At 49.0% G+C, this 25131-nt stretch overlaps 1 protein-coding gene and 1 long non-coding RNA gene across 3 annotated transcripts; both read left to right on the forward strand.

The window, feature by feature from the left end:
• The first annotated feature begins 1504 nt into the window (after positions 1 to 1504).
• On the forward strand, positions 1505 to 5999 carry LOC125945657 (uncharacterized). The gene is made up of 2 exons (XM_049667865.1): positions 1505 to 2341; positions 5470 to 5999. The coding sequence occupies exons 1-2, from the start codon at positions 2323 to 2325 to the stop codon at positions 5997 to 5999; spliced, it is 549 nt and encodes a 182-aa protein (XP_049523822.1). The 5' UTR covers positions 1505 to 2322.
• A 1140-nt stretch (positions 6000 to 7139) lies between these two features.
• LOC125945563 (uncharacterized) lies at positions 7140 to 23713 on the forward strand. 2 transcript variants are annotated; one of them, XR_007466999.1, is made up of 4 exons: positions 7140 to 7265; positions 16621 to 16823; positions 18604 to 18739; positions 23139 to 23713. It is a non-coding gene; the product is annotated as an uncharacterized LOC125945563 (long non-coding RNA). The 2 variants fall into 2 exon arrangements; XR_007466998.1 differs by lacking the exon at positions 7140 to 7265 and adding an exon at positions 8785 to 9424 and having other exon boundaries at positions 16474 to 16823.
• The last annotated feature ends 1418 nt before the right edge of the window (positions 23714 to 25131 follow it).

Here is a 25131-nt window from a genome sequence, read left to right on the forward strand (position 1 = left end):
ACCTACAGTAAGAAAGCCCTTCTCTCAGCGCGTGAGGAACCTTACTGACGAAATGAGTGTCCCACTCCTCGAACATCACCTAATGGCTCCAACGAAGGCATTACCACCGTGGCAGCACATAGTACTGTGACTTGTCTTTTGTAGAACATACAAAGCACGCCCCCGACACACACGTCCGAATGCACTACTTAGAAATTCAAGCAAAATACTCGCGCCCAGAATTCTACATGGACGCTTCGAAGTCGCAAGCCTGTGTTTCTTGGGCAGCGGCGGGCCAATCGGTCACGGAATCCTTTGCCCTGCTCCCGGAAACACACATTTTTACAGCTGTGGCTTATGCACTACTCTTGGCTGTAAAGTACTATCGACCAAAAAAGTTTACCGACCACATGATCTCCGGAAATGCTAAATATCGGAGCAGCCTTTAAAAAAGTAGCCACTAAAACCGTACATCACAATGTTGTTCGCATATACCAGTAGAGGCTGGAAATTGGAATACCAGGCTGCGTTTTGAGGCTGCGGAGATATTCAGATATTCAGCTGACTTAACATTTGCCTTTAGTGTCCCTTTAAGGAGAGTAGAGGAGAGCATGCACGCGGCAAGCGCTATGCTCGGAAGAGAGAACAAATGAGAGCGAGAGAGAAAAAAGTGGAGGCCGCTGAAGCTTCGTCTTTAAGAGTAGAACGCGATAGCGTTATCGGGACCCGTTCGCATCGCATCGTTCGCATACGGCAAGTAGGCTTCATTCACTGCAACGCTGAACGTGGGAAAGCCAGCTCACAAAGACCAAGCTTACACCGATCCCCTTAAAGTCGGCTGCACTTTGAAACAGAAATGCATTGCTGGAAAGACGTTTTTCCATGGGCAATATAAGTGGTCTTATAATAAAATGTGAAGGTCCTAGCACCTTTTTTATTATTTTATTAATTGTTTGCTATTGCCCCGACGCGCGCAGGTCTGGTATAAGTGCTGGAAAAGGGGTTTGTATTTTAGCTTCCTCGTAGCAGAATTCGGTTTTCTCGTACATTCAAATTACAATCCGACGCTGATTGGTAAACAATCCGACGGCGAATCCGACGCCGAATGGTAAGGTCGTACTTTACCATTTTTCTGATGGATTTCCCTGTGAGAAATTCAATTTTTGTTCACCAAAACCTTGCACCTGCGCGGTCGTGGTGGTTGGGGGTGATTTTCTCCCCCACCCACCGACATCGCACGCCCGCGCCGGTTGCCGACGCCGGATTTTCTGCGACACGGGGCCCTTAACTGCTATCGCGTTAAAAAAGAAATTGCAACAGCACCACCGAGGCAACACTACGGTGGCTAGCCACCATAGCCAACGTTTATAGATACTTTTGAAAAAGTATCTATAAACGTTGACCGTAGCAACGCGCAGAGCTGCTGTCGACGCCATGCGCGTTTCTCCGTTTCCCCGCATTCTCGCCGAACGCGCCGAACGCGCGGAGTGTCCTTGACTGCAGCAGGCGCCTCTGGCGGTGGCTCGGCAGGTCTCGACTAAAGTCCCTAGATTTCCTGCTCTTTAGCAAAAAAAATATCTAGGGGACTTTAGTCTCGACCAGCCACGCCCCGGCAAGTGTGGAGGCGCCGCTTGGCAGTGACGTCACCGGGGAGATAAAGCTCGGAGCCGCCGCGACGGCGGCAGAACTCTCGTTGACTCTGACAATGTGGCGAGTACATGTAGCCTTGACATGGGACGACCAAAGAAGACTCGGGTACCCGACGAAGCCGCCGCTCATCTTGAAGCGCGTCGCGCGGCGGCTAGGGACAACACACGCGGAAGAACGACGACGATGAAGAGAGCACGTGGTGTTCCAAACAGCACGAGCGCTCGAGGAGCATGACCCGAGCCGTGATCGAGAGAAAACCAGCGATGAGCTGTCATTATCGACGTGGCTCTGGGCCAAGAAGGTTGCCTCGTCAGCATCGCGCCGGTGAAGGAGCCATGGAGGTTCGGTCAAGTCCGTGACGCTGACAGTCCAGGGTGTGACCGTCGACTTCGGCGACGCTTGAGCGAGGCTCCTTGGACCGGCTGCAGCCTCTCGCGGCAGTGCCGGACACTCCAGGAAGGATCCCCCTTCAGCGGCAGACCAGCGCGCACGATAGTCCCCGGGACGCGACGTCGGCACTTGAGTAAGGCGCCGGATGGAAGCAGTGGTCGAACGCGTCGCTAGGCCTAACCCGTCGGGCCTCTCTGCCACGTCAGCGACGGCGACAGACGTCTACCAAGGCGACGAAACCTTCAGGATCGTCGGGAGCAGCAACTCCGGAAGAGACGCGACGCGACTTGGACGCGGATCCACATGAGTCAGCGTCAAAAACGTGAGAATATTTCACTCAACCAGCGATGCAGCCAGTGAGGCTAGAGGCACGGCCGCTGGATAAAAAAAAAAAGTGCGGCCTGCCGCGTCAGGCCGGTCGCAAAGGGAGCGAATGTCTCAGCCGTAGTTGAATTCTCGGCCGCTGACTGGGCCGAACGGCGCTAGCTTACGGGGTTGGGACGCGTCGTCGCCGAGCACGCGACGGCGTTCCAAGCGCGTTCGTGGTGCATTTTCTATGCCGATCCCAGACAAGTCCCCGGCTGGTGACACCGTTTTCGATGCACGCGGCAGGCCGCGCCTTTTTTTATTATTTTCTTTTTATCCAGCGGCCGTGCTAGAGGTGTCCGACTGTGAGGATTGTAGAGGCTAAGACTTGCTTAAATTACCGTTTAATTAGCCGCTAGTTTTGGCTACCTGTGAGAAACGCATGTATATGTCATACTTAGTTTGTTTATTATTTACAGTTACATTTTAGTGGGGATTCTTGCTTTTTTCTTTGTTTCATTAAATCCTGTGTGCAGTGCCGTTATAAGTCTCTTAGGCCATCTAATAAACATCCGCGCCACCGAGATCCGTGACAGCGGCCAAGCGAGAATCTGTGCGTCAGCAGCGAGCCCATTCGGAATACCGTGCCTAGTAGCACTCACCATTTCCTAGCAAAACTTAGGCAAGCCTAATAAAACCTGGAAGAATTTAGGTCGATCACCAGCTTCGCTGTTTACTCCAGCCTTGCACCACTGGTGCAAGCTGCCCACGTTTTCTTTTTCATTTATTCCTACATTCTACTAAAATGAGCTAGAATTTATCTACTACTTCCAATATATCCATTCACCAATTTTGTTTGTAGTTATAATTCTTATTGTGAAGTGGCACTACCCGGGTCATGACTAATACCCCATAGTGGGTATGTGCCACTAACGCCTAAAAGTTGAACTTAGTCTTTTTTTACGTCTACCGTTCACTTTATGTATTTTATTAAGTTCTTGATAATATTCCTACCTAGGCAACGCTGATTACATTATTATACACTGCTTGATTTCTTTTATTGGTTTTTCATCTTCGACTATTAATTTATGTTCCTTTTTTACGACTCATTTATTTATTAAATAATGTATTTTAATTTTCGATCATATACCACCCGGTTCGTGGCCTATCCCCTATAGTGGGTTTGTGCCATTAAGGTTAAATTCTCTACGCTGTAGAATTGAATTTCTATTTACATAGAGCTCGTGTGACGATGACCCCCCTGTACCATAATTGTAAAGAAATTGAATCAATAGACCACTACTATTTATCATGCCGACGTTATTCAAATAATGTTACGTGTAGCGGATGCCCAAGCCTATTTACAATTTATTTACAGGGAAGCTAATGGAGGCCAAGATGGCGACGCTGTATCAAGCGGGAACACGTCGTCTTCCTTCTCCTCAGTGCAACCACCCTGTGGCGGCAGTTCCGTATCAATATTACTCGAAGCCCCATTCTGCAAAATTGGATTAAGATTAACTAACTGTTCCGAATCAATATTACTCGAAGCCCCATTCTGCAAAATTGGATTAAGATTAACTATACCAGTGCCACGGCCGCTGGATAAAAAAAATTGGAGGACGCTTAAGCTTCGCCTTCAAGAGAGGAACGCGATAGCATTCAAAGATCCTTTGCTGTTTCTCACACTTCCCGGCAACTGCAGCTTATGTAACCGTAATGTTTACCGGGAAACGCTGGCGGTGAACGCTATGCAAGAAAGGCGCGCTTTCGGGTAGAAACGCGGCCTCTTCCGTGGGTCAGCCTTCTTTATTGTTTGCACCTTTAATATTTCAGCCTGAGAAGATTTAGCATAAAAGGTATGCGCTGTCGGGTGTTTTGTTTCATAATTGTTTGTGGGCTGTCACTCTCAAAATTCCGAGGAATAACTTTGTCGGGCGCACTGCAATGGGAGCGAATGTGACAGCCATAGCTCCTGGCTCCATGGTTGGGCCGAACGGCGCTAGCCATCGGAACAGTGCCTAGACCATCGGCGATGGAACGCGTCGACTTGCACGCGCGACGGCGTTCCAAGCGCGTTCCTGACGCATTTGCTATGCCGATGCCAGACAACAGCCCCCGACGTGTGGCGCCGCGGCGGATGACACCGTTCGATGCACACGGCAGGCCGCACCTTTTTTAGATGCGAAGCATCTTATGCTCGGGGCTATGTCCCTCCCTGAATCCGCCGTGCGGCCTCCACACCCGCACTGCGCATGCGCGTCCTCCTCCCCTCCTCTCCTTGTCTCCTCTCGGCATTCCTCCTCTCCCCTCCAACGCTCCTCACCTCTGCGCATGCGCATCCTCCTCCCCCTCCTCTCATTGTCTCATCTCCACTCCTCTCTGACGCTCCTCTCCGGATTGCGCAACGAATGGCAACACCTGCGGCTCCGTGCACGATAATGCGAAGCAGCTTAGGTTAGAGGCGCGACGGTAGGCGCCCCAGAGGCACCGGCAACAGTCACCAACGCGGCGCGCGTTCGGTGCGAACGCGGGCAAAACGCTGACGGCGTCGACAACAGTTCTGCGCGTTGCTGGTGCTGCTGCATGTCCAAGTTTATACAGCTGATCAAACCCTTAAGCGGGAGATCCGATGATTCCCTCCGGAGCTTCGCCCACTCATCATCATTCACCCCGTGGATATGCTGTGATTTTTTTTTATCCAGCGACGGTGCCAGTGTGGTAGGAAGGAGGAATTGAGATGCGTGTGCTTGGTGTGCGGCGCCGAGAAGTGAATTGCGCGGGAATTTCAGTGCGGTAATGTATTGGGCTTTGAACGCAGGCGGCAGTCAATACATTGACAAGTCGCTTGACCCCACCTGTGGAACTTGCACCACGGGTGCGCCAGCCACAGCACACCACTTGCTATGGACATGTCCTGGCCTATCCTCACTGCGAAGAATCTGCCTTGCTTGGCTGCAGAGCTCAGTCGTCACACTCAATGACTGGATCCTTCCTCAACACCGCAAAGCTATATATGACAGCTTGCTCATCTACCTTAGACTGGGGCTGCCTTTTCATACATGTAGAATTTTCTTTTTTATTATTTAGTAAACGTCTCTCTCTCTCTCTCTCTCTCTCTCTCTCTCTCTCTCTCTCTCTCAGTGCTTGTTCTCGGTGTGCGGGGCCGAAGAGCTCGGGAGTGCGCGTGGTCGGTACGCGCTCCGCGACAGATCAGCTCGAGCGACGGGGCCGACAAGCTGAGCGGAGCGGGCCAGCCCGGTGGTCTCTCGCCGGGCTCTGCTGATTCGAGCGGCGGGCCACGTCCCGACGTCACCGGTCCCGACCCTGTTAAACCGGGCTTCGCTCCGGCTCGCTGCACTTGGGAGGCCCAGCTACTTACTGGCAGATCCTGCCGTATTCGGGCTTCGCGCCGGCTCCCTGACGTTCCCGAGGCAGGCTTTGCTGCTGCGTCCATCGCCGTCCTGCCCTGTCGAGGCCGGGCTGCGCCCCGGCTCCTGTTGCGGCCGAAATGGGCCGCCCGATATGCGGTGTCATCGCCGTTCGTCACCCGCCGAGGCCGGGCAGCGCCCCGGTTCCCGTCACTGTCGCAGCGACGTGCGGCTGAGCTGCGTCCCAGCCGTCGTTACCACAACGTTGCGGCGGGTGACCCACTACCGCGATTGGAACTGTGAGTGGTTACAGCACCTGATTGAGATTATCCACAATAGCGCCACGACCTGTGTAATAACAGGTGTAATTAGTGTGTAGTTCGTGTGCGTCTAGTCCCTTGTCTGCTGTCCATGTTAAAAATCGTTCCTCTCTGTCTTTGGGCGATTCCTTAGTCCGTCCGACTGACCTGCGCCCACAACAAGTAATATTATCATTCGGGGCCACCGCCCTAGGCTATAGCCACAGAGAGGTTTGTTGCGCAGCGTTTGACGTTTTAACTGAAACAAGACCATTACCCTGGTAATTATAGTAGCTTTATTTCACCTATCAGATCAGTATTCATTTCACTGAAATTGGTTTCTCCAAATTCTTTAGTAACATTGTATTTATTCTCACCTTGATTGTAACCTCATTTAAAACTCGCCCTTCAGTTAATCTGACCGCTCGCTGGCATACTAGTCTAGTTATTCCAAAAGCTTATTTATTTATTTTTTGTTTCTTTTTCTTTTACATTGCGTTTCTCATTTCAAAAAAAAATTCTTTAGCTACCTACTGCCGCCCGATTCTTGGCCTATCCCCCTCAGTGGGTACGAGCCAAGATAGAGGACCATCATCATCATCTTTGTGTAAGACAGTCTCAGAATGTTCGAAATGGGCGTCTATAGTAGCGCTTTTGCGGTGCTTCTGCAAGCAGCGTACATCTTATCTGCCAATGAGGCAATCAGCTTGGGGACGCCCCCACTGCTAACCAAGTATGGGGGAGATGGGAGTGATATACTTATGTTCTACTGGTCGGGAAAGCAATCCCTAAACTGCCGTTACCGCCCCGCTTTCCTCTACTCGAAGAAATGGCTCAGTGGACACGACACTCAGCTCGTGAGCATCCGCCAGTAAACTAAATTCCTGGCGGCGCCGGTCGCATTAGTTTTCTGTGGTTTTGGTGTGCGTTGAAGAACCCCGCATTTTCGAAATTATCCCCAAGCCCCGCTATGGCGTCTCTCATGTCCCCGCTCCCGGGGACATGGCAGCCGCATTGTGTTATTTCCCTGCAGAAATGTGTTTTGTGATTTTGTGTTTACACTTGCGCCAAGTGACGTTATTCCTTTGCTCTTAACGGTGTCCTCATTGTTTGCCCCTTTCAGGCACAGGCGCCCCTTCCTACCATATCGGCCTGTATGACCTGTTACGGCACACCCTACTACTGGGCAACAACGGTAGCCGTCATGGGGCTCGCCCGGCTGGCATTTCGACAGAGGCTGCAAGCACACTTCGCAAACCACATCAACGAGGTGCCGATAAATCTACAGGCGGGGAGGTGCAACCACGCGCGGCCATGTTCTCTAATGCTGCTGTGGTTGCGCTTCCCGCCCTAAACGCCGAAGACTTCGGAATCATCCACGGCGTCCTCGTGCTCATCCATCTGTACTACGAGTACAGACGCATCAAAACGACGGTGCAGCTGTTTTCGTCGATTGACACCAACGTTTACAAGGTATGTATTTCGACGATACACTTGTGACCTATGTTTGTGACGAATTAGTGCATGCTGCTGCACATTTGGTAATTCGTTACTTTATACAATCGGGGCTCGACTTCGTGCAACACATCACGAGCTGCATTGGGAAGTACACTTGGTGGCACTAAGGCGACCTCCTCACTAAGGCGCAGCACCACGCGCAACTTGCGCGGTGGCCTACTTGCGCCCATCGCTCGCAGCCGCCGCCGCTGCCACTGTGACGTCAATGCGCAGTGCGCGCGCACCCGCTTTTCTGCGCAACAACACCTGGCACGACACCAATGACCAAACTTGAAACTCGGCATACGCTTAAGACTGCTTACGTGTGAAAATGCAAAGGCATTATACCTTTTGTAGACCTGGGAACGTCATCAACGCGCTCGTTTTATACTCTTGACGTGGCGCCACCGCCTCGGTCCCGTCACGTTCGCCGCCCAATGACGCACGCACTACTAGTCTAGTCATCGAGATGGCTGGGAAGTGACGTCTGCAATCATGCACGCACTAGGCACACCTTCAGTACGTCATAACCGTGGAGCAGCGTGGGTTCAGGGAAGCCTGCTCGTCTCGCACCCCAGAGGCTGCAAGGTACCAAATTTTACTTTCAAAGCCACTAATTTACTTTGTTTATATGAACCTCCCTGAGAAATGTGACATCAATCCCATCATTTTTCACGTGTTTTATTGCGATAGCAAATATATGGACACTCCAAGCGAATTTCTGCCGTCGCCGTGAGGTTCCGTATTAAGTCCAACGGCGATGAAATCGTCGCCGCGTACCGTATGCTCTATGTGCGAGTGAAAGCGCGCGAGGGACGCGCGCTTTCACGGGGAGCGAACGCACGGCGGAGAGCAAACGCGACTTCTTCCGTCGCGCGAAAGGCCGTAGGGGGACGAGGGGGATGGAGGGGAGGCGACGTTTTGCTACGGCACCAAATGCATATTTATATAAAAATGTCGCAGTTTCACGCGAAAGGCGAAGCATCAATTACGATAGCAAATTAGTAGACAGTTATACGGAGTAAGGGTAGTAGTTTTATGAACTTTTATCAGCTGTATAAACTTGGACATGCAGCTGGACCAGCAACGCGCAGAACTGTCGTCGACGCCGTCGGCGTTTTGCCCGCGTTCGCACCGAAAGCGCGCGGCGTTGGTGACTGTTGCCGGTACCTCTGGCGGCGGCTCGGAGGTTTTCGATGAGATCAGAACGGGACACTCGTCAGAGACTATCTAGCAACGCCTGCTAGATCACGCCATCGTCGCTTGCGTGCACTGGGCACGGACACTGTGTATCACGCAAGTCCTTATATGTTTGGTGCTATGCGCTAAAAGCGTCTTATGGATAGCTTGAAGGACGAACGCATTTTGATTAGAAGCACACAGATTAGAAAGGGCGGCGCGCCGCTTGAAGTGATATTAGTAATAATTCGCAATGTTATTACCTTTAGAATGTTTCTTTTATTGGATTCAATAATTTTTGTCAGGATATTTACCAGAAAAATTATGAGCACTTTGTTTACTCCCAGGGTGCCTATTTTCATAGCAGCCGCTGGTATCTCCTAATGCACACGCCCTTCAATGATTTCTTAGTACAAAACACGAGACTAGCGTATCACGCAATTAGCGAGATACCACGCGAAGTCACTCACTGTAGAGCTTCTATGCACTAGTGCACCTCAGACGTCGCTATTTTCTATCCCACGCTGTGCGCATGAGCCGTAGCCACTTTCAGTGCATCCTAATCATTTGCTGCGGACGGACAGAAAATTTACCTGCTGTATTTTCTCTTACAGCTGGCAACACTTCGCTTCCTAGAGACATCGCACTTCACCATCTCGTCGCTACTCATTCTGCTTGGCACAACCAAAGAAACCATCAACGCCAGGTTTTGCACAAGCCCATCATTCTGGTGCCGGCCAGTAATCCAATTCAGTAAGTGAACGTGAACATTTTTTGTTCCTGTACATTTTGGTTTGCAAACAGATTCCTCGAATCTCTCGGATTTTCGAAATACAGAACAAATCGTGCAGAAGTCATCGATGACGGTTGTCAATGTGAGCCAATAGCCGAGTTCATCTAGAAAGCTGTTCGCTTCAATGACCATAGAGTGAGTGAGGGTTGTCGTTCCCGCGTGCCCGACCAGAGCATCCAAACAAACCTTCAGTCGCCCCGCAGTTGTAGACGGTGGCGCCACACAGCGATCAGGGAGAGAAATGCCACGAGGAGGATCAGCAGACGACAACGCGGTACGACCTCGTTTTCGCGTGGCAACTCCGGGCTGTGCCAACACCCGCCGAGAAGGCACAGGTGCTTTTGTTTGCCCATTTCGCGCGTGGTATGGTCAAGCACCACAATAGTAAGCGCATGCGATGATTGTCGGAGTGCACAGACAGACTTGCTCGCAACAAGCTAACGCTCCTGCCCGATGAAATTCTCAAGAGAATAAATGGGTGGAGAGGCTATAGATAGGCAAGCCTGTGAACCAACCGATGAGACGGAGCATATGTAGGATCCTTCGTTTCCGTGTTTTATATTACAGCCTTCGGAATCATCCACGGCGTCCTCGTGCTCATCCATCTGTACTACGAGTACAGACGCATCAAAACGACGGTGCAGCTGTTTTCGTCGATTGACACCAACGTTTACAAGGTATGTATTTCGACGATACACCTGTGACCTATGTTTGTGACGAATTAGTGCATGCTGCTGCACATTTGGTAATTCGTTCATTTGTACAATCGGGGCTCGACTTCGTGCAAGACATCACGAGCCGCATTGGCAAGTACACTTGTGCCACTAAGGCGACCTCCTCACTAAGGCGCAGCGGCACGCGCAACTTACGCGGTGGCCTACTTGCGCCCATCGCTCGCAGCCGCCGCCGCTGCCACTGTGACGTCAATGCGCAGTGCGCGCACGCCCGCTTTTCTGCGCAACAACACCTGGCGCGACAGCTATTACCAAACTTGAAACTCGGCATACACTTAAGGCTGCTTACGTGTGGGAATGCAAAAGCATTAGACAGTTTTAGTTTAGCGTTAGCGTAATAGCGGGGTTACGGGAAATAGCGTTACCGTTCCGCAAACGAACTTTGCAGAAAGAGAGTTTTAGTATAGCGTGATAGCGTAGTTCACGTGCGGGACGCTATTCCATTACGCTTTGAATTTCGCATACACAGGGCACCTAATTCTATGTGTGTTTGCGTCCGGAAAGTGCGATAGGCAGCGCAATGGAAGCCAGGAGCGCGTTGTATTTTTACTTCACATGTCCGTCGATCTGCAACGAAACAGACAAGCAGTACAAGCTGTCTACCATAGCCTCCGAAATCCTCCCATCTCAGAGGCCATATGCCGTCGTCGCGCCTATCTCCCGACTTTAGCGACAGATGGCGCGCGCATCTCAAAAAAAAAGTTCTCTCGTTAGGCTTAGGCGCGTTCGAAACGAGAAGCGATCTCGAAAATTCCTCAAGATTAGCCATAACACTCTCTCGGCGAAGCGGCATGAGACTAAGCAAAAGCCGTTTACGCAGTCATTTGCTACGAACGAAGTGAATTCTACAAAAACGCCAAATTCAGTTCGAAGCGGGCGACCGCGACCGCCGCCATGTTTTACGTACACTACGTACACCACGCTAACACGGTAACGTTAACTCTGAGAAATAGCGTGCACACGGTGTGGGTCGGTTAGCGTTCTGCGCATGCGCACTTCGATCCCGCTATTCCGGTACGCCCGCTATTCCGGTAACCACGCTAAACTAAAACTGTCTATTATACCGTTTGTAGACCTGGGAACGTCATCAACGCGCTCGTTTTATACTCTTGACGTGGCGCCACCGCCTCGGCACCGTCACGTTCGCCGCCCAATGACGCACGCACTAGTCGGCGAGATGGCTGGGACTTGACGTGTGCAATCAGGCACGCACTAGGCACACCTTTAGTAAGTCATAACCGTGGAGCAGCGTGGATTCGGGGAAGCGTGTCGCACCCCGGAGGCCCGGGCTCGATTCCCACCCAGACAGAAATGTACCAAATTTTATTTTCAAAGCCACTAATTTACTTTGTTTACAGGAACCTCCCTGAGAAATGTGACATCAATCCCATAATTTTTCACGTGTTTTATTGCGATAGCAATTATATGGACACTCAAGCGAATTTCTGCCGTCGCCGTGAGGTTCCGTATTAAGTCCAACGGCGATGAAATCGTCGCCGCGCGCCGTACGCTGTATGTGCGAGTGAAAGCGCGCGAGGGACGCGCGCTTTCACGGGGAGCGAACGCACGGCGGAGAGCAAACGCGACTTCTTCCGTCGCGCACAAGGCCGTAGGGGGACGAGGGGGATGGAGGGGAGGCGACGTTTTGCTACGGCACCAAATGCGTATTTATATAAAAATGTCGCAGTTTCTCCCGAAAGGCGAAGCATCAATTGCGATAACAAATTAGTAGAGAGCTATACGGAGTAAGGATAGTAGTTTTATCAGCTGTATCGACTTGAACATGTAGCAGGACCAGCAACGCGCAGAACTGCTGTCGACGCCGTAGGCGTTTTGCCCGCGTTCGCACCGAAAGCGCGCGGCGTTGGTGACTGTTGCCGGTGCCTCTGGCGGTTGCTCGGAGTTTTTCAACGAGATGAGAACGGGACACTCGTCGGAAACTCTATCTAGCAACGCCTGCTAGATCACCCCATCGTCGCTTGAGTGCACTGAGCATGGGCACTGTGTATAACGCAAGTCCTTATGTTTGGTGCTATGCGCTAAAAGCGTTTTATGGACGAACGCATTTTGATTAGAAGCACACTGATTAGAAAGGACGGCGCGCCGCGTGAAGTGATATTATTAATTATTCGCAATGTAATTACCTTTAGAATGTTTTTATTGGATTCAATCATTTTTCGTCAGGATATTTACCAGAAAAATTATGAGCACTTTATTTACTCCCAGGGTACCTATTTTTATAGCAGCCGCTGGTATCTCCTAATGCACACGCCCTTCAATGATTTCTTAGTACAAAACACGAGCCTAGCGTATCACGCAATTAGCGAGATACCACGCGAAGTCACTCACTGTAGATCTTCTGTGCACCAACGCATCTCAGACATCGCAATTTTCTATCCCACGCTGTGCGCATGAACCGTAGCCACTTTCAGTGCATCCTAATTATTTGCTGGGGACGGACAGAAAATTTACCTGCTGTATTTTCTCTTACAGCTAGGAACACTTCGCTTCCTAGAGACATCGCAATTCACCATCTCGTCGCTACTCATTCTGCTTGGCACAACCAAAGAAACCATCAACGCCAGGTTTTGCACAAGCCCATCATTCTGGTGCCGGCCAGTAATCATATTCAGTAAGTGAACGTGAACATTTTTCTTCGTGTACATTTTGGTTTGCAAACAGATTCCTCGAATCTCTCGGGATTTTCGAAATACAGAACAAATCGTGCAGAAGTCATCGATGACGGTTGTCAATGTGATCGAATAGCCGAGTTCATCTAGAAAGCTGTTCGCTTCAATGACCCTAGAGTGAGTGAGGATTGTCGTTCCCGCGTGCCCGACCAGAGCATCCAAACCATCAGTCGCCCCGCAGTTGTAGACGGTGGCGCCACACAGCGATCTGGGAGAGAAATGCCACGAGGAGGATCAGCAGACGACAACGCGGTATGACCTCGTTTTCGCGTGGCAACTCCGGGCTGTGCCAACACTCGCCGAGCAGGCACAGGTGCTTTTGTTTGCCCATTTCGCGCGTGTTATGGTCAAGCACCACAATAATAAACGCATGCGATGATTGTCGGAGTGCACAGACAGACTTGCTCGCAACAAGCTAACGCTCCTGCCCGGTGATATTCTCGAGAGAATAAATGGGTGGAGAGGCTATAGATAGGCAAGCCTGTGAACCAACCGATGAGACGGAGCATATGTAGGATCCTTCGTTTCCGTGTTTTATATTACAGCGCCGCTTTTAGCCTCTGGTTGGTCGGGACTTCCGCAGCGGTGTGCATTGAAATAATGAAAACTAATCACCATGCTCATCATGGCCGATTCCCCGTAGTGGGCTGTCATACCATAGACAACCAACGAAGCCTAACTCTTGTCCCAAAATAAAAAAAAGTGTGGAATTAGAATACTGTCTCCTACATTCTCGATTGGCTGTTTTCTCTTAGACTCCCTCACTTCGTCCCGATCTTTCTGGCAGAATTTTTAGTGTTGCTGTGACGAATTCTATCTCTGTGCCCCTCCCTCACTGCTTCTGATGACTCCCAGATTATACGAGCTTTCAAATCTCCTCATTTAGCTTTGATTGGATTGGTTTGGGTACATGGACAGAAGGGCCTATTTCTAAACGAAATGGCAGATTTTTTGGCAAAAGCGTTCCCGTATGGCCCAGTCATTGAAATCCTACCGGCATCAGCTTTCATCATAGGGGCGAGATTTCGGAGGGAAATGACGCTGCGTGAATTTCACGCCCCTCCTTCAACAAACTCTTTAGATTTTCAGCATGCACATGCCACATCATTGGAATAGTAAACTCTGTCAAACATGAGCGCTCATCCCGCTATGTTTCTGGGCGACGAACCTCTCTTTGACATTAAGGCTGTCCTGGATTTTCTGAGCGATAAAGTATTATTGCATGTTATTTGCCCAATAGTTTCGTATCGCATCCTCTCTCCAGAGGATGTCGCCGCGATAGTAGTTTTGCATAGCACGCGCCTCCAGGCCCTTGCGTTTCAAAGGGTCTGTCAAGGCAGTAGTGATTTTTGAAAAGTTTCATCTGTGATGTATTTTCGTTTATCTTATCTTGCAATTTGTTTTTTCGTGTTCATAGTGCACCTCATTAGCCATTGCCATAATTTTACTACATATATATATTACGCATTTTACAGCGATTGTTTTTTAGGCCCTTTTACAGCCACGATACGTCTACCTTTCACAATTCATTGCTCCATTGTCAACTCATGAACACTGGCCTGGCGCTCTTTGGCCATACCTGGCCCTTGCGCCATTAAACACCATTTAAGTTGCATTGAAGTTGCATTGAAGTTGCATCATTGAAGTTGCAATCACTAGACTACGCTGCCGAGTTCCACTTCTACATTTTTACATAGACAGCTGGTCTCACTCCATTACCGAACTGTGCCTCTTGCGGGGAACATGAAACAATAGATCATTTTTCTCATTTATTGTCAAAGATATTCTGAATGGCGAAACAAAACATCAGAAACTGCATTCCGCCTTGTTAGATTTCACTTAGATGTCCAAAATTTACTATTTTGGGGGGTCTCGACCCTTGCGCAGAGCAACAGGAAAGTTGGCGATGCCATCCATCCAGTTTTACGTGCTGATCGGTCAGCACGTAAAACTGGCATCCTTCCAGAAAATGCCGAAAGTGGTGTATCGCAGTGTAGATGACTAGTAGCTCTCGGCCGAAGATCCTGTAGCGGGTCTCAGCAGGAAGTAGCTTCCGAGAGTAAAAAGACAGTCCTCCAGTCGGAGTTAATGCACTGTTGTAAGGCAGCTGCGATTGCTACGCTGGATGCATCCACCATTAGCCGAGTGGGGGTGTTGCTGCACGGATGGATAAGAAGCACGGCGTTCGCGACTGCTTGCTTGGCAGCAGTAAAAAAGGCGGCCTGGGCTTCTGGTGACCAAGAAATGGCAGAGGACGGGCCGGCGGTTGACCGAAGGAGGTCGGTGAGCGGGCAAAGCAGCTCTGCACAGTGCGGTACAAAGCGCCTGGAAAAATTCACAAACCCCAGGACTAGGCGTAACTAGCGCAGTGTTGTAGCTGGGGGTAATCCTGGATGGTCTTGACGTGGGACAGGAGAGGACGTATACCTTCGGGTCATATGTGATGGCTCACAAACTCGAGCTCAGATGCGCCGAAAACACACTTGGAGGCGTTCACAACCAGACCGTACTGCTGAAGATGTTGCAACAGAGTACCTAGATGGTGCTCATGCTCTTCAGCGTAGGGCTGGCGATGAGAACAACATCAACGTACGCAAACACAGTAGGGAGGCCCCGCGTGACCTCAGAGATGAACCGCTGGAAGATTTGAGCCGAATTTTGGAGTCCAAAAGGCATCCGCACTTACTCTAACAAACCAAAGGGCGTCGTGATGGCAGTCTTAGTTCTGTCGGCGGGCTCGACGGGAATTTGGTGGTAAGCCTTAACCAGTTCCACTATGTTAAAAAATGGTGCAGCAGTCGAGACGCGATATAATATCTTGGATGTCAGGCAGCGGATAGCAGTCGTGGACAGTCTTGGCGTTCAACGCTCGATAGTCTCCGCAGGGACGCCAGTCACCGGGATCACACTTGGGATGCAGCGGAGAAGCCCACGCGCTAGACGATGGGCGTATAATGCCTAGATGTGGTCGAACTCCCGATTGGCGATAGCTAGACGGTCCCCAAACAAGCGGCGGGGTCGAGCGGCTGCTGGTGGGCCACGGTTGACGATCTGGTCTGTCACTCTATATTTAGGTGGCTGAGTGAGGTTCCAAGGCTTTAACTCCGGAAAATCCACCAAGATTTTTTTTCTTCGAGCGGAGAGGAAGGAATCATAGTTCAGATGTCCATGGGTGCAAGGTCGGACAGGACTCCAAGAGATCCAGAGAAGAGTCAGACCGTCTGTGAGCCGACGACGCCGCACGCTGACGTCCAAGTCGAAGTAAGAGAGGAAGTCTGAGCCGATGATCGGGTGAACCACGTCTGCGATGACGAAGACCCACCGAAAAGGACGGCGAAGGCGGACGTCAAGGGTGAGAGACCGGATAGACGAGGCGTTGGCAGCACGAAGCGACTGCCCCCGCATTTTCGAAACTATTCCCAAGCCCACAGCTATGGCGTCTCTCATGTCCCCGCTCCCGGGGACATGGCAGCTGCATTGTGTTATTTTCCCTGCAGAAATGTGTTTTGTGATTTTGTGTTTACACTTGCCAAGTGACGTTATTCCTTTGCTCTTAACGGTGTCCTCATTGTTTGCCCCTTTCAGGCACAGGCGCCCCTTCCTACCATGTCGGCCTGTATGACCTGTTACGGCACACCCTACTACTGGGCAACAACGGTAGCCGTCATGGGGATCGCCCGGCTGGCATTTCAACAGAGGCTGCAAGCACACTTCGCAAACCACATCAACGAGGTGCCGATAAATCTACAGGCGTGGAGCTACAACCACGCGCGGCCATGTTCTCTAATGCTGCTGTGGTTGCGCTTCCCGCCCTAAACGCCGAAGACTTCGGAATCATCCACGGCGTCCTCGTGCTCATCCATGTGTACTACGAGTACAGACGCCTCAAAACGACGGTGCAGCTGTTTTCGTCAATTGACACCAACGTTTACAAGGTATGTGTTTTCGACGATACACTTGTGACCTATGTTTGTGACGAATTAGTGCATGCTGCTGCACATTTGGTAATTCGTTAATTTCTACAATCGGGGCTCGACTTCGTGCAACACATCACGAGCCGCATTGGGAAGTACACTTGGTGGCACTAAGGCGACCTCCTCACTAAGGCGCAGCGGCACGCGCAACTAGCGCGGTGGCCTACTTGCGCCCATCGCTTGCAGCCGCTGCCACTGTGACGTCAATGCGCAGTGCGCGCGCACCCGCTTTTCTGCGCAACAACACCTGGCACGACACCAATGACCAAACTTGAAACTCGGCATACGCTTAAGACTGCTTACGTGTGGGAATGCAAAGGCATTATACCGTTTGTAGACCAGGGAACGTCATCAACGCGCTCATTTTATACACTCATGACGTGGCGCCACCGCCTCGGCACCGTCACGTTCGCCGCCCAATGACGCACGCACTACTAGTCTAGTCATCGAGATGGCTGGGACGTGACGTCTGCAATCAGGCACGCACTAGGCACACCTTCAGCAAGTCATAACCGTGGAGCAGCGTGGCTTCAGGGAAGCCTGCTCGTCTCGCACCCCAGAGGCTGCAATGTACCAAATTTTATTTTCAAAGCCACTAATTTACTTTGTTTATATGAACCTCCCTGAGAAATGTGACATCAATCCCATAATTTTTCACGTGTTTTATTGCGATAGCAATTATATGGACACTCCAAGCGAATTTCTGCCGTCGCCGTGAGGTTCCGTATAAAGTCCAACGGCGATGAAATCGTCGCCGCGTACCGTATGCTCTATGTGCGAGTGAAAGCGCGCGAGGGACGCGCGCTTTCACGGGGAGCGAACGCACGGCGGAGAGCAAACGCGACTTCTTCCGTCGCGCGAAAGGTCGCGGGGGGGACGAGGGGGGAGGCGACGTTTTGCTACAGGCACCAAATGCATATTTATATAAAAATGTCGCAGTTTCACCCGAAAGGCGAAGCATCAATTGCGATAGCAAATTAGTAGAGATCTATACGGAGTAAAGATAGTGGTTTTATCAGCTGTATCAACTTGGACATGTAGCAGGACCAGCAACGCGCAGAACTGTTGTCGACGCCGTCGGCGTTTTGCCCGCGTTCGCACCGAAAGCGCGCGGCGTTGATGACTGTTGCCGGAGCCTCTGGCGGCGGCTCGGAGGTTTTCGACGAGATGAGAACGGGACACTCGTCAGAGACTATCTAGCAACGCCTGCTAGATCACCCCATCGTCGCTTGAGTGCACTGGGCATGGGCACTGTGTATAACGCAAGTCCTTATGTTTGGTGCTATACGCTAAAAGTGTCTTATGGACGAACGCATTTTGATTAGAAGCACACTGATTAGAAAGGACGGCGCGCCGGGTGAAGTGATATTAGTAATTATTCACAATGTAATTACCTTTAGAATGTTTTTTATTGGAATCAACCATTTTTTGTCAGGATATTTACCAGAAAAATAGTGAGCACTTTATTTACTCCCAGGGTGCCATTTTTCATAGCAGCCGCTGGTATCTCCTAATGCACACGGCCTTCAATGATTTCTTAGTACAAAACACGAGACTGGCGTATCACGCAATTAGCGAGATACCACGCGAAGTCACTCACTGTAGAGCTATGCACCAACGCATCTCAGACGTCGCTATGTTCTATCCCACGCTGTGCGCATGAGCCGTAGCCACTTTCAGTGCATCCTAATTATATGCTGGGGACGGACAGAACATTTACCTGCTGTATTTTCTCTTGCAGCTGGCAACACTTCGCTTCCTAGAGGCGTCCTACCTCACCCTCTGATCCCTACTCATTTTACTTGGCGCCACCAAAGAAATCAACGCCAGCTATTGCACGAGCTCATCATTCTGGTGCCGGCCAGTAATCCAATTCAGTAAGTGAACGTGAACATTTTTGTTCCTGTACATTTTGGTTTGCAAACAGATTCCTCGAATCTCTCGGGATTTTCGAAATACAGAACAAATCGTGCAGAAGTCATCGATGACGGTTGTCCATGTGAGCGAATAGCAGAGTTCATCTAGGAAGCTGTTCGCTTCAATGACCATAGAGTGAGTGAGGGTTGTCGTTACCGCGTGCCCGACCAGAGTATCCAAACCTTCAGTCGCCCCGCAGTTGTACACGGTGGCGCCACACAGCGATCAGGGAGAGAAATGCCACGAGGAGGATCAGCAGACGACACCGCGGTATGACCTCGGTTTCGCATGGCACCTCCGGGCTGTGCCAACACCCGCCGAGCAGGCACAGGTGCTTTTGTTTTTCGCGCGTTATGGTCAAGCACCATAATAATAAGCGCATGTGATGATTGTCGGAGTGCACAGACAGACTTGCTCGCAACAAGCTAACGCTCCTGCCCGGTGAAATTCTCAAGAGAATAAATGGGTGGAGAGGCTATAGATGGGCAAGCCTGTGAACCAACCGATGAGACTGTGAGTATATGTAGGATCCTTAGCTTTCGGCTTTTATATTACTGCAAAGCGGTTAGCCTCTGATTGGTCGGGAATTTCCGTCGTCCTCAGGAAAAAAAAACAATTCTACGACTGAAAAATAATGTTGGGGCAGCTTCACAATAAGTGGTGCGAAGACTGGGCAAACAGCGAGCTGGTGAGCCTTCTCTAGCTTAACTTGGTTTGGCTTGGCTGGTTTGTAACTTTAATTTGGCTTAACTTGGTTTGGCTTGGCAGCTTGCACCAGCTGTGCAAGGCGTTGCTAGGCAACGCGTGGTGACGTCATCCCCAGGCGCAGTTTTATGTTCGCGCTACGCGGCCTAACCAAGAGCTTAAACAGCTCGATTGAAGCGAGAAGTGCATAAGTTCTTTGGTATCACGCATACTATGTACGTCACAGCATTCGTTTCAATTAAAAACAAGCTCACAACAAGCATCTATACCACATCATTGATAAGGTGCCCGTGATAAAAATACCGAAGCACGTAGAGCTTAGATCATATGTTTCGCGATAAAGATTACAGTTATGGAAGACGACGGCAGCTTGCGACGTTGGGAGTGACGTCATTAAGCCTTTCGCATACAAAAGAACGAGCCTAGCAACCGATTTCATTGTTGTTCCAGCACCGCTACGGGTGGACACGCATACTTAGGCCTCCCGAGAAGCCGCGTGAATACGAGGAGCTGAAAAGGGAAAAACAAACGGCAATACGACCAGCGGTGGCGTGCTGTCAAAATTACCGTTACGCCCATCACTACCATTACTCTAAAAAGCCATTACTACCGTTACCCTAAAGCAATAAAACATTGCATACCCCCCTCAGCAGTTGTAGTGGTGGTTTTAAACAGCTTCCTGTGATATATCCACTTTTATAGGGCTGGGACGGTGACTCATATTTTTTACATTTTTTTTCAGGAGGGTAAAAATGGGGAAACATATTGAAAGAGAAAAAGCCAGGGAGACATCGGGGGTTTCGAAGCCTCGCAACCCAGTGTTTGGGATTTTTCTGGTAGCATTTACAAACGAATAACGCAAGCAATGTTCTCGTTTGGACCGCAAACGCTCTACTTTGAAACAAGTGACGTCACTCACACCAACGTGCCATGACGAAGAAAGCTGCTCGCAAATCCTGTCACCAACTCATCTTTACAAATTCACGTCATGAGGCATTATTGATGCATTTAAAGGAAACCACTTTAACAAAAAAGCAACCAATGGCGAGGGGTTTGGCGCACATACTTGCTTACTTTGTTATCTGCCCTTTTTAACCAAATACCAAAAGACTTGAATTGTGGGGATTTACGTGGCCAAAATAATGATCTGATTATGAGGAACGCCGTAGTTGGGGATTCCCGGATAAATTATGGCTTGACGAATTTGCCTGACGAGGAGATGGACTGATCCTAGTCATGGGATCCTAGGCTGTTTCATGGGATATATGCCACGTAATGACAGCTCCATACTGTCACACATTTGTCACAACGTGCTCGACAAAATGCTTTCCGTGCCTTGGTTCTCGCTCACAGTCCTCCTCCTGACAGACACTTTAGTTTTATTCTTGATTAAAATCTCGATTTACTACTGCGCCACCTGCAGGTCGCGGGGATAACAAATCACTCGGAGACGGGGCTGCACGCAAGCATGCTCCCAAGGCATCGGTGACTTTGCATCAAAGCTAAAGGTCCACTGACCACCACAAAAACAGACGAGAGAAACCCCTCCCAACCCTACCCCTCCTCCAAAGAAAAAAAACACTACTTACTGAAAAAAAAAAAAACATTGCAAAAGGATCTGATCTGCTTTGTTCATGTTCGTAAGTGGGCGCTTGAGCGATGCATGTGCACAAGCGAATAGCTTTCTGCCGGGAACTTGGGTGCTGGTCTGATAGGCTGCTGAGTGAGAGAAAGGGTAGCACACCAGAGCGCGTGAGATGCGGGCCCAGTTTTAGTCGCGATGCTCCATTTGTCTTGCTGGCTCACGACTCCCACACTTAGATCCTACACCCATAGAGTTTCGCATTATATTACCTCAAATGAAATCTGGCGCTGCTGCGCTGTGGTTTGCATATGGGAATGCCGGCATATTGCAACTTCGGATTGAGAGCCAGGACGCCTTGAAGACGCGCCTGACTAGCACGGTTTTGTCTGTCACAATGATTTTTTATTTTCAGCTAGAACAGCACCTAAACGGCTGCTTTAGCTTCACTATTACACAAAAACATGTTTTGTTTAATTTTGAGGACTTATTATTGTATGTACTAATGATATGAAACGTAAAACGCATCAGCTGGTCGCTGAAGTTGGAGGACAGACAAGATTCTCGCTCGCTTTGAAACAAGTTCTCGTCTGTTCTTGCTTTTCTTGGCTTGATTCTGCATTGTACGTGACTAAACTTTATTAAGAGACGTAATACGGGTGAATGAAAGCCTTTTATGTGGATTTTATTTTAAGTGCGCATAATTTGTGTAGCCATATCCACGTTTTATACATAGCCTCGCACAACACCAGCCAACACAAGCCTCGCAGGCACATATCCAGTCATTCCCATGACAGCACAGCGCCCTTTAGGAAACTCCCATAGACGGTGGCGCCAGATTACCCTCTAGGTGTTATAGTGAGAAACTCTTATGCCTACACCCCTGCAGTACATAGGATCTGCCCGACTTTAGGCGAGGGGAGAAAATGTTGTCAAGTCGTCGACGTCGCACCGTCATAATCGTCGTGACGTCATCCTCATTGTCATCATTCTGTCGTCTCCACAGCGTCGTCGTGGCACTGTCGTAGCATCTACTGTAACACGTGAAGGATAATTTGTGCCTGCAACATTAGACGCGGTTATCGATGCCAGCAGTGCCCTTCGGAAGTGTTGCCAGTGTCGATTCAATTTGTGCACTCTGGATGAACTAGAGGCTTACTGTGACCATCATTTTCGGTCATTTCTGAATGTCCTTTCTTTTTATTTCTTCAAGGGTAAAAGCGATGGTAATTGAGTATGAGACAGTGCTAAACATAAAAAAAGAAAAATCGACAGCATTTAAATAGTTAAGTAATAGGCCCACCGGAAAGGAGATTTGCTTTTCCGTACGTCCGTTATCTTATTTTACTTGGTCGGTCTCCTGTAATAAACAGTTTCCAGAAAATTTCTAGCCTGTTCGAAGGTGGCAGTCGCAGAATTTCTTCAGTGCACTTCAATGCTGTAATTGGCGATTGTGTGTACACGGCACCCGTGGCAATGTTTCACCCCGTAGATGTGGCGCTACGCGAAGCGTAGGCCTTAGATAAAGTCTGTGGGTCAATGGGTTTTGACCTACAGACGTGGGTCAAGTCAAAGAAGACGTGTACGCAGCACAATGTGCCCCACATCCTAAACACGCACAGATGTCCATCGGTCATGCCTGATCCTCGAAGCTATAAATTTGACCGTACGCCCTTGCGAGGGAGATCGCCTGAGGATGCCCTGTTCCAATGGCCCATAGGGTGCCTCAATGCGCTAGCTCTCTTTTCCTCAATCTGTTGGGAATAGGGCGACCACCGAGGCACATTAAAGACACACCGTAGCATTACTTCAGTTGCCCTACACGTGTGTCTTCATTGGTGGGCAAAAATTTTAACTTCATGTATTACTCTTTCCTCAGAAGGAGCTTCTGAATTGGGAAAAAAAGAACGAAAAAGAAAAAACAGCCTATCTGTATAGTAGTACATTTTATGATTGACATGAATGCCTGCTTGCTGGAGCGTTGTAAGACAATCAACAAACTGGAAATATGCTGTGCTATTCTGAAAAACTCCTTGTTTCCTTTCTTGAAAAACTTGTTTCCTTTGTTGCAGCTCGTACCTTCTTTGTGGAGAAGGAACTGTTACTTCACCATTTTTCTTCACCATTCTCGTCTTCATCTGCCCCAACATTTATGTTTGTTTTTGTTGCTTTCACCAAAGGTGCGAAAAAAATAAACCACTACAAAAACATGATAATCATCATCACCATTTTTGTTGTGTGTGCAATATTTCCTAAATAAACAGTCAACACACAGACATAAATGCAATATTATACACTCTAAACATTTTTACACCTTTATGGGTGTATAAAGGGTGTTGGTTGTCGCATGGCTAACACCCTCACGTTTAAGGGATAAGATAAAATTCTTGGCGGGAACTATGATGGCGTTTTGTTTGTCGACTTTTTCTTGCTAGTAAAAATGATGACAGCTGTGACAGGTGACATAAAAAGTGCATTACAGTTTCATATCTATCCCTGTGAAATTCTATCGGATATTTCTGTGTGCCCTAGGCTATTGAATGATGACATAGTTTTTCAACTAGGTCTTTTGTCATCGCATGTCTAGTTAGAGTTCCGTTGTCGTCCTCTATAAAGTTTTGTAATGCCCTAACAGTAGGGGTGTTAGTGCTTTTTGAGGAAAACGAATGCCCATGCATTTCGTCGGACACTTTGAAGATTAATATTTCGAAAACAAGTTCAGTCCTGAGAATTCGTTCCAAGGGGATACACCTTGTGAACACAGCACTAGTGCTTGAAATACAACTCATAATGCATTGTTTACAGCAGAAACAGTCAATGAAACTCTGACATAAAATGTAAGCATAAACTATTAGGAAAAAAAAGATACACGACACTTGATACACAGTATGTTGATATGTGCATAACAATAAGTAATAACTAATAAGCTAGCTCTAACTTTTTTATTTTTGCACGAAGCCCCCCCCCCCCCCCCTTGGTAAGATTGTAGGTTAACTTCAGTAGCTATGCGTGATGGTAGGTTATTCATTCTATTATTGTGCGAGGAATAAATGAGCTTGCATAAAGAGATGAGTGGCATGTTATGCGCTTTACTTTGTTTTCTTGGTCACAGTGTAGGAAGACCGCAGGGGGTGGCGAAAAGAAGTCCTTGTGAAGCGCGGAATGATGATACCGTTTATGAAATAAGGTTAGGCGAGCTAAGTGGCATCGACGTTATAGTGGGTCTAACTCGGCACGTTTTAATGCTATGTGGCTGGTGAAGCGTGAATAATCTGAATAGATCAAGCGAACGGCACAATTTTGCAAGGAATTCAACATTATCTATGAGTATGCTTGATCGGGATCCCATGTGGCAGAAGCATATTGCATTTTTGCCTGTATCAGCGTGATATAAGCAAGTTTCTTTAAGTGTGAAGGTGCGTGCTTGAGGTTACGTTTAAGAAGACCGAATGCTCAGTTAGCCGATGCTAAGACTGTGCTATATGGCGATGCCAAGTTTAGTCAGACGGAAGATGAACGCCAAGGTACCTGCAAGTTGACGTAAGTTCTACGCTAGCATTATTAAGAAAGCAGGCTGCAGGAAGACGAGTGGAATGGTTGGTAAATTACCTTAGCTTTGTTTCAAACGCATTTAGAGACATTAACCACGAGGAACACGAGGCAGTCACCGCATGAAGATCAGTTTTTTTAGATATTCTTAGATATATAGAAACATATGCATACACACTCCTAGGACACACGCACACCGCAATATCAGTAAACACTCGCTGCAGTTATATGGTTTATTGCAACCAATACCTACCAAGCCAAGCATGCTTCACATTAGGTAGGTGTCAACTGAAATTGAGCTTGCCGGTTTTTGTTTTTGTTATTTTCTTTTATTTTTTTTTTTACAACTGGTAATAAAGACTTGCAGAACTGTGTAGCCTGCACGCACAGCAACAATGATATGTGTATATGTAGCAGCTGCCTTTTTTAGACGAAAAATATTTTTTTTCAATATCGCCTGTGGCAGATAACATAATTCGACTCATTGAGCTGGTTTTCTCGGAAGAGGCGTACACA

This window comes from Dermacentor silvarum, chromosome 5 (genome assembly GCF_013339745.2).
Source record: "Dermacentor silvarum isolate Dsil-2018 chromosome 5, BIME_Dsil_1.4, whole genome shotgun sequence".
NCBI classification, from domain to species: Eukaryota; Metazoa; Arthropoda; class Arachnida; order Ixodida; family Ixodidae; genus Dermacentor; species Dermacentor silvarum.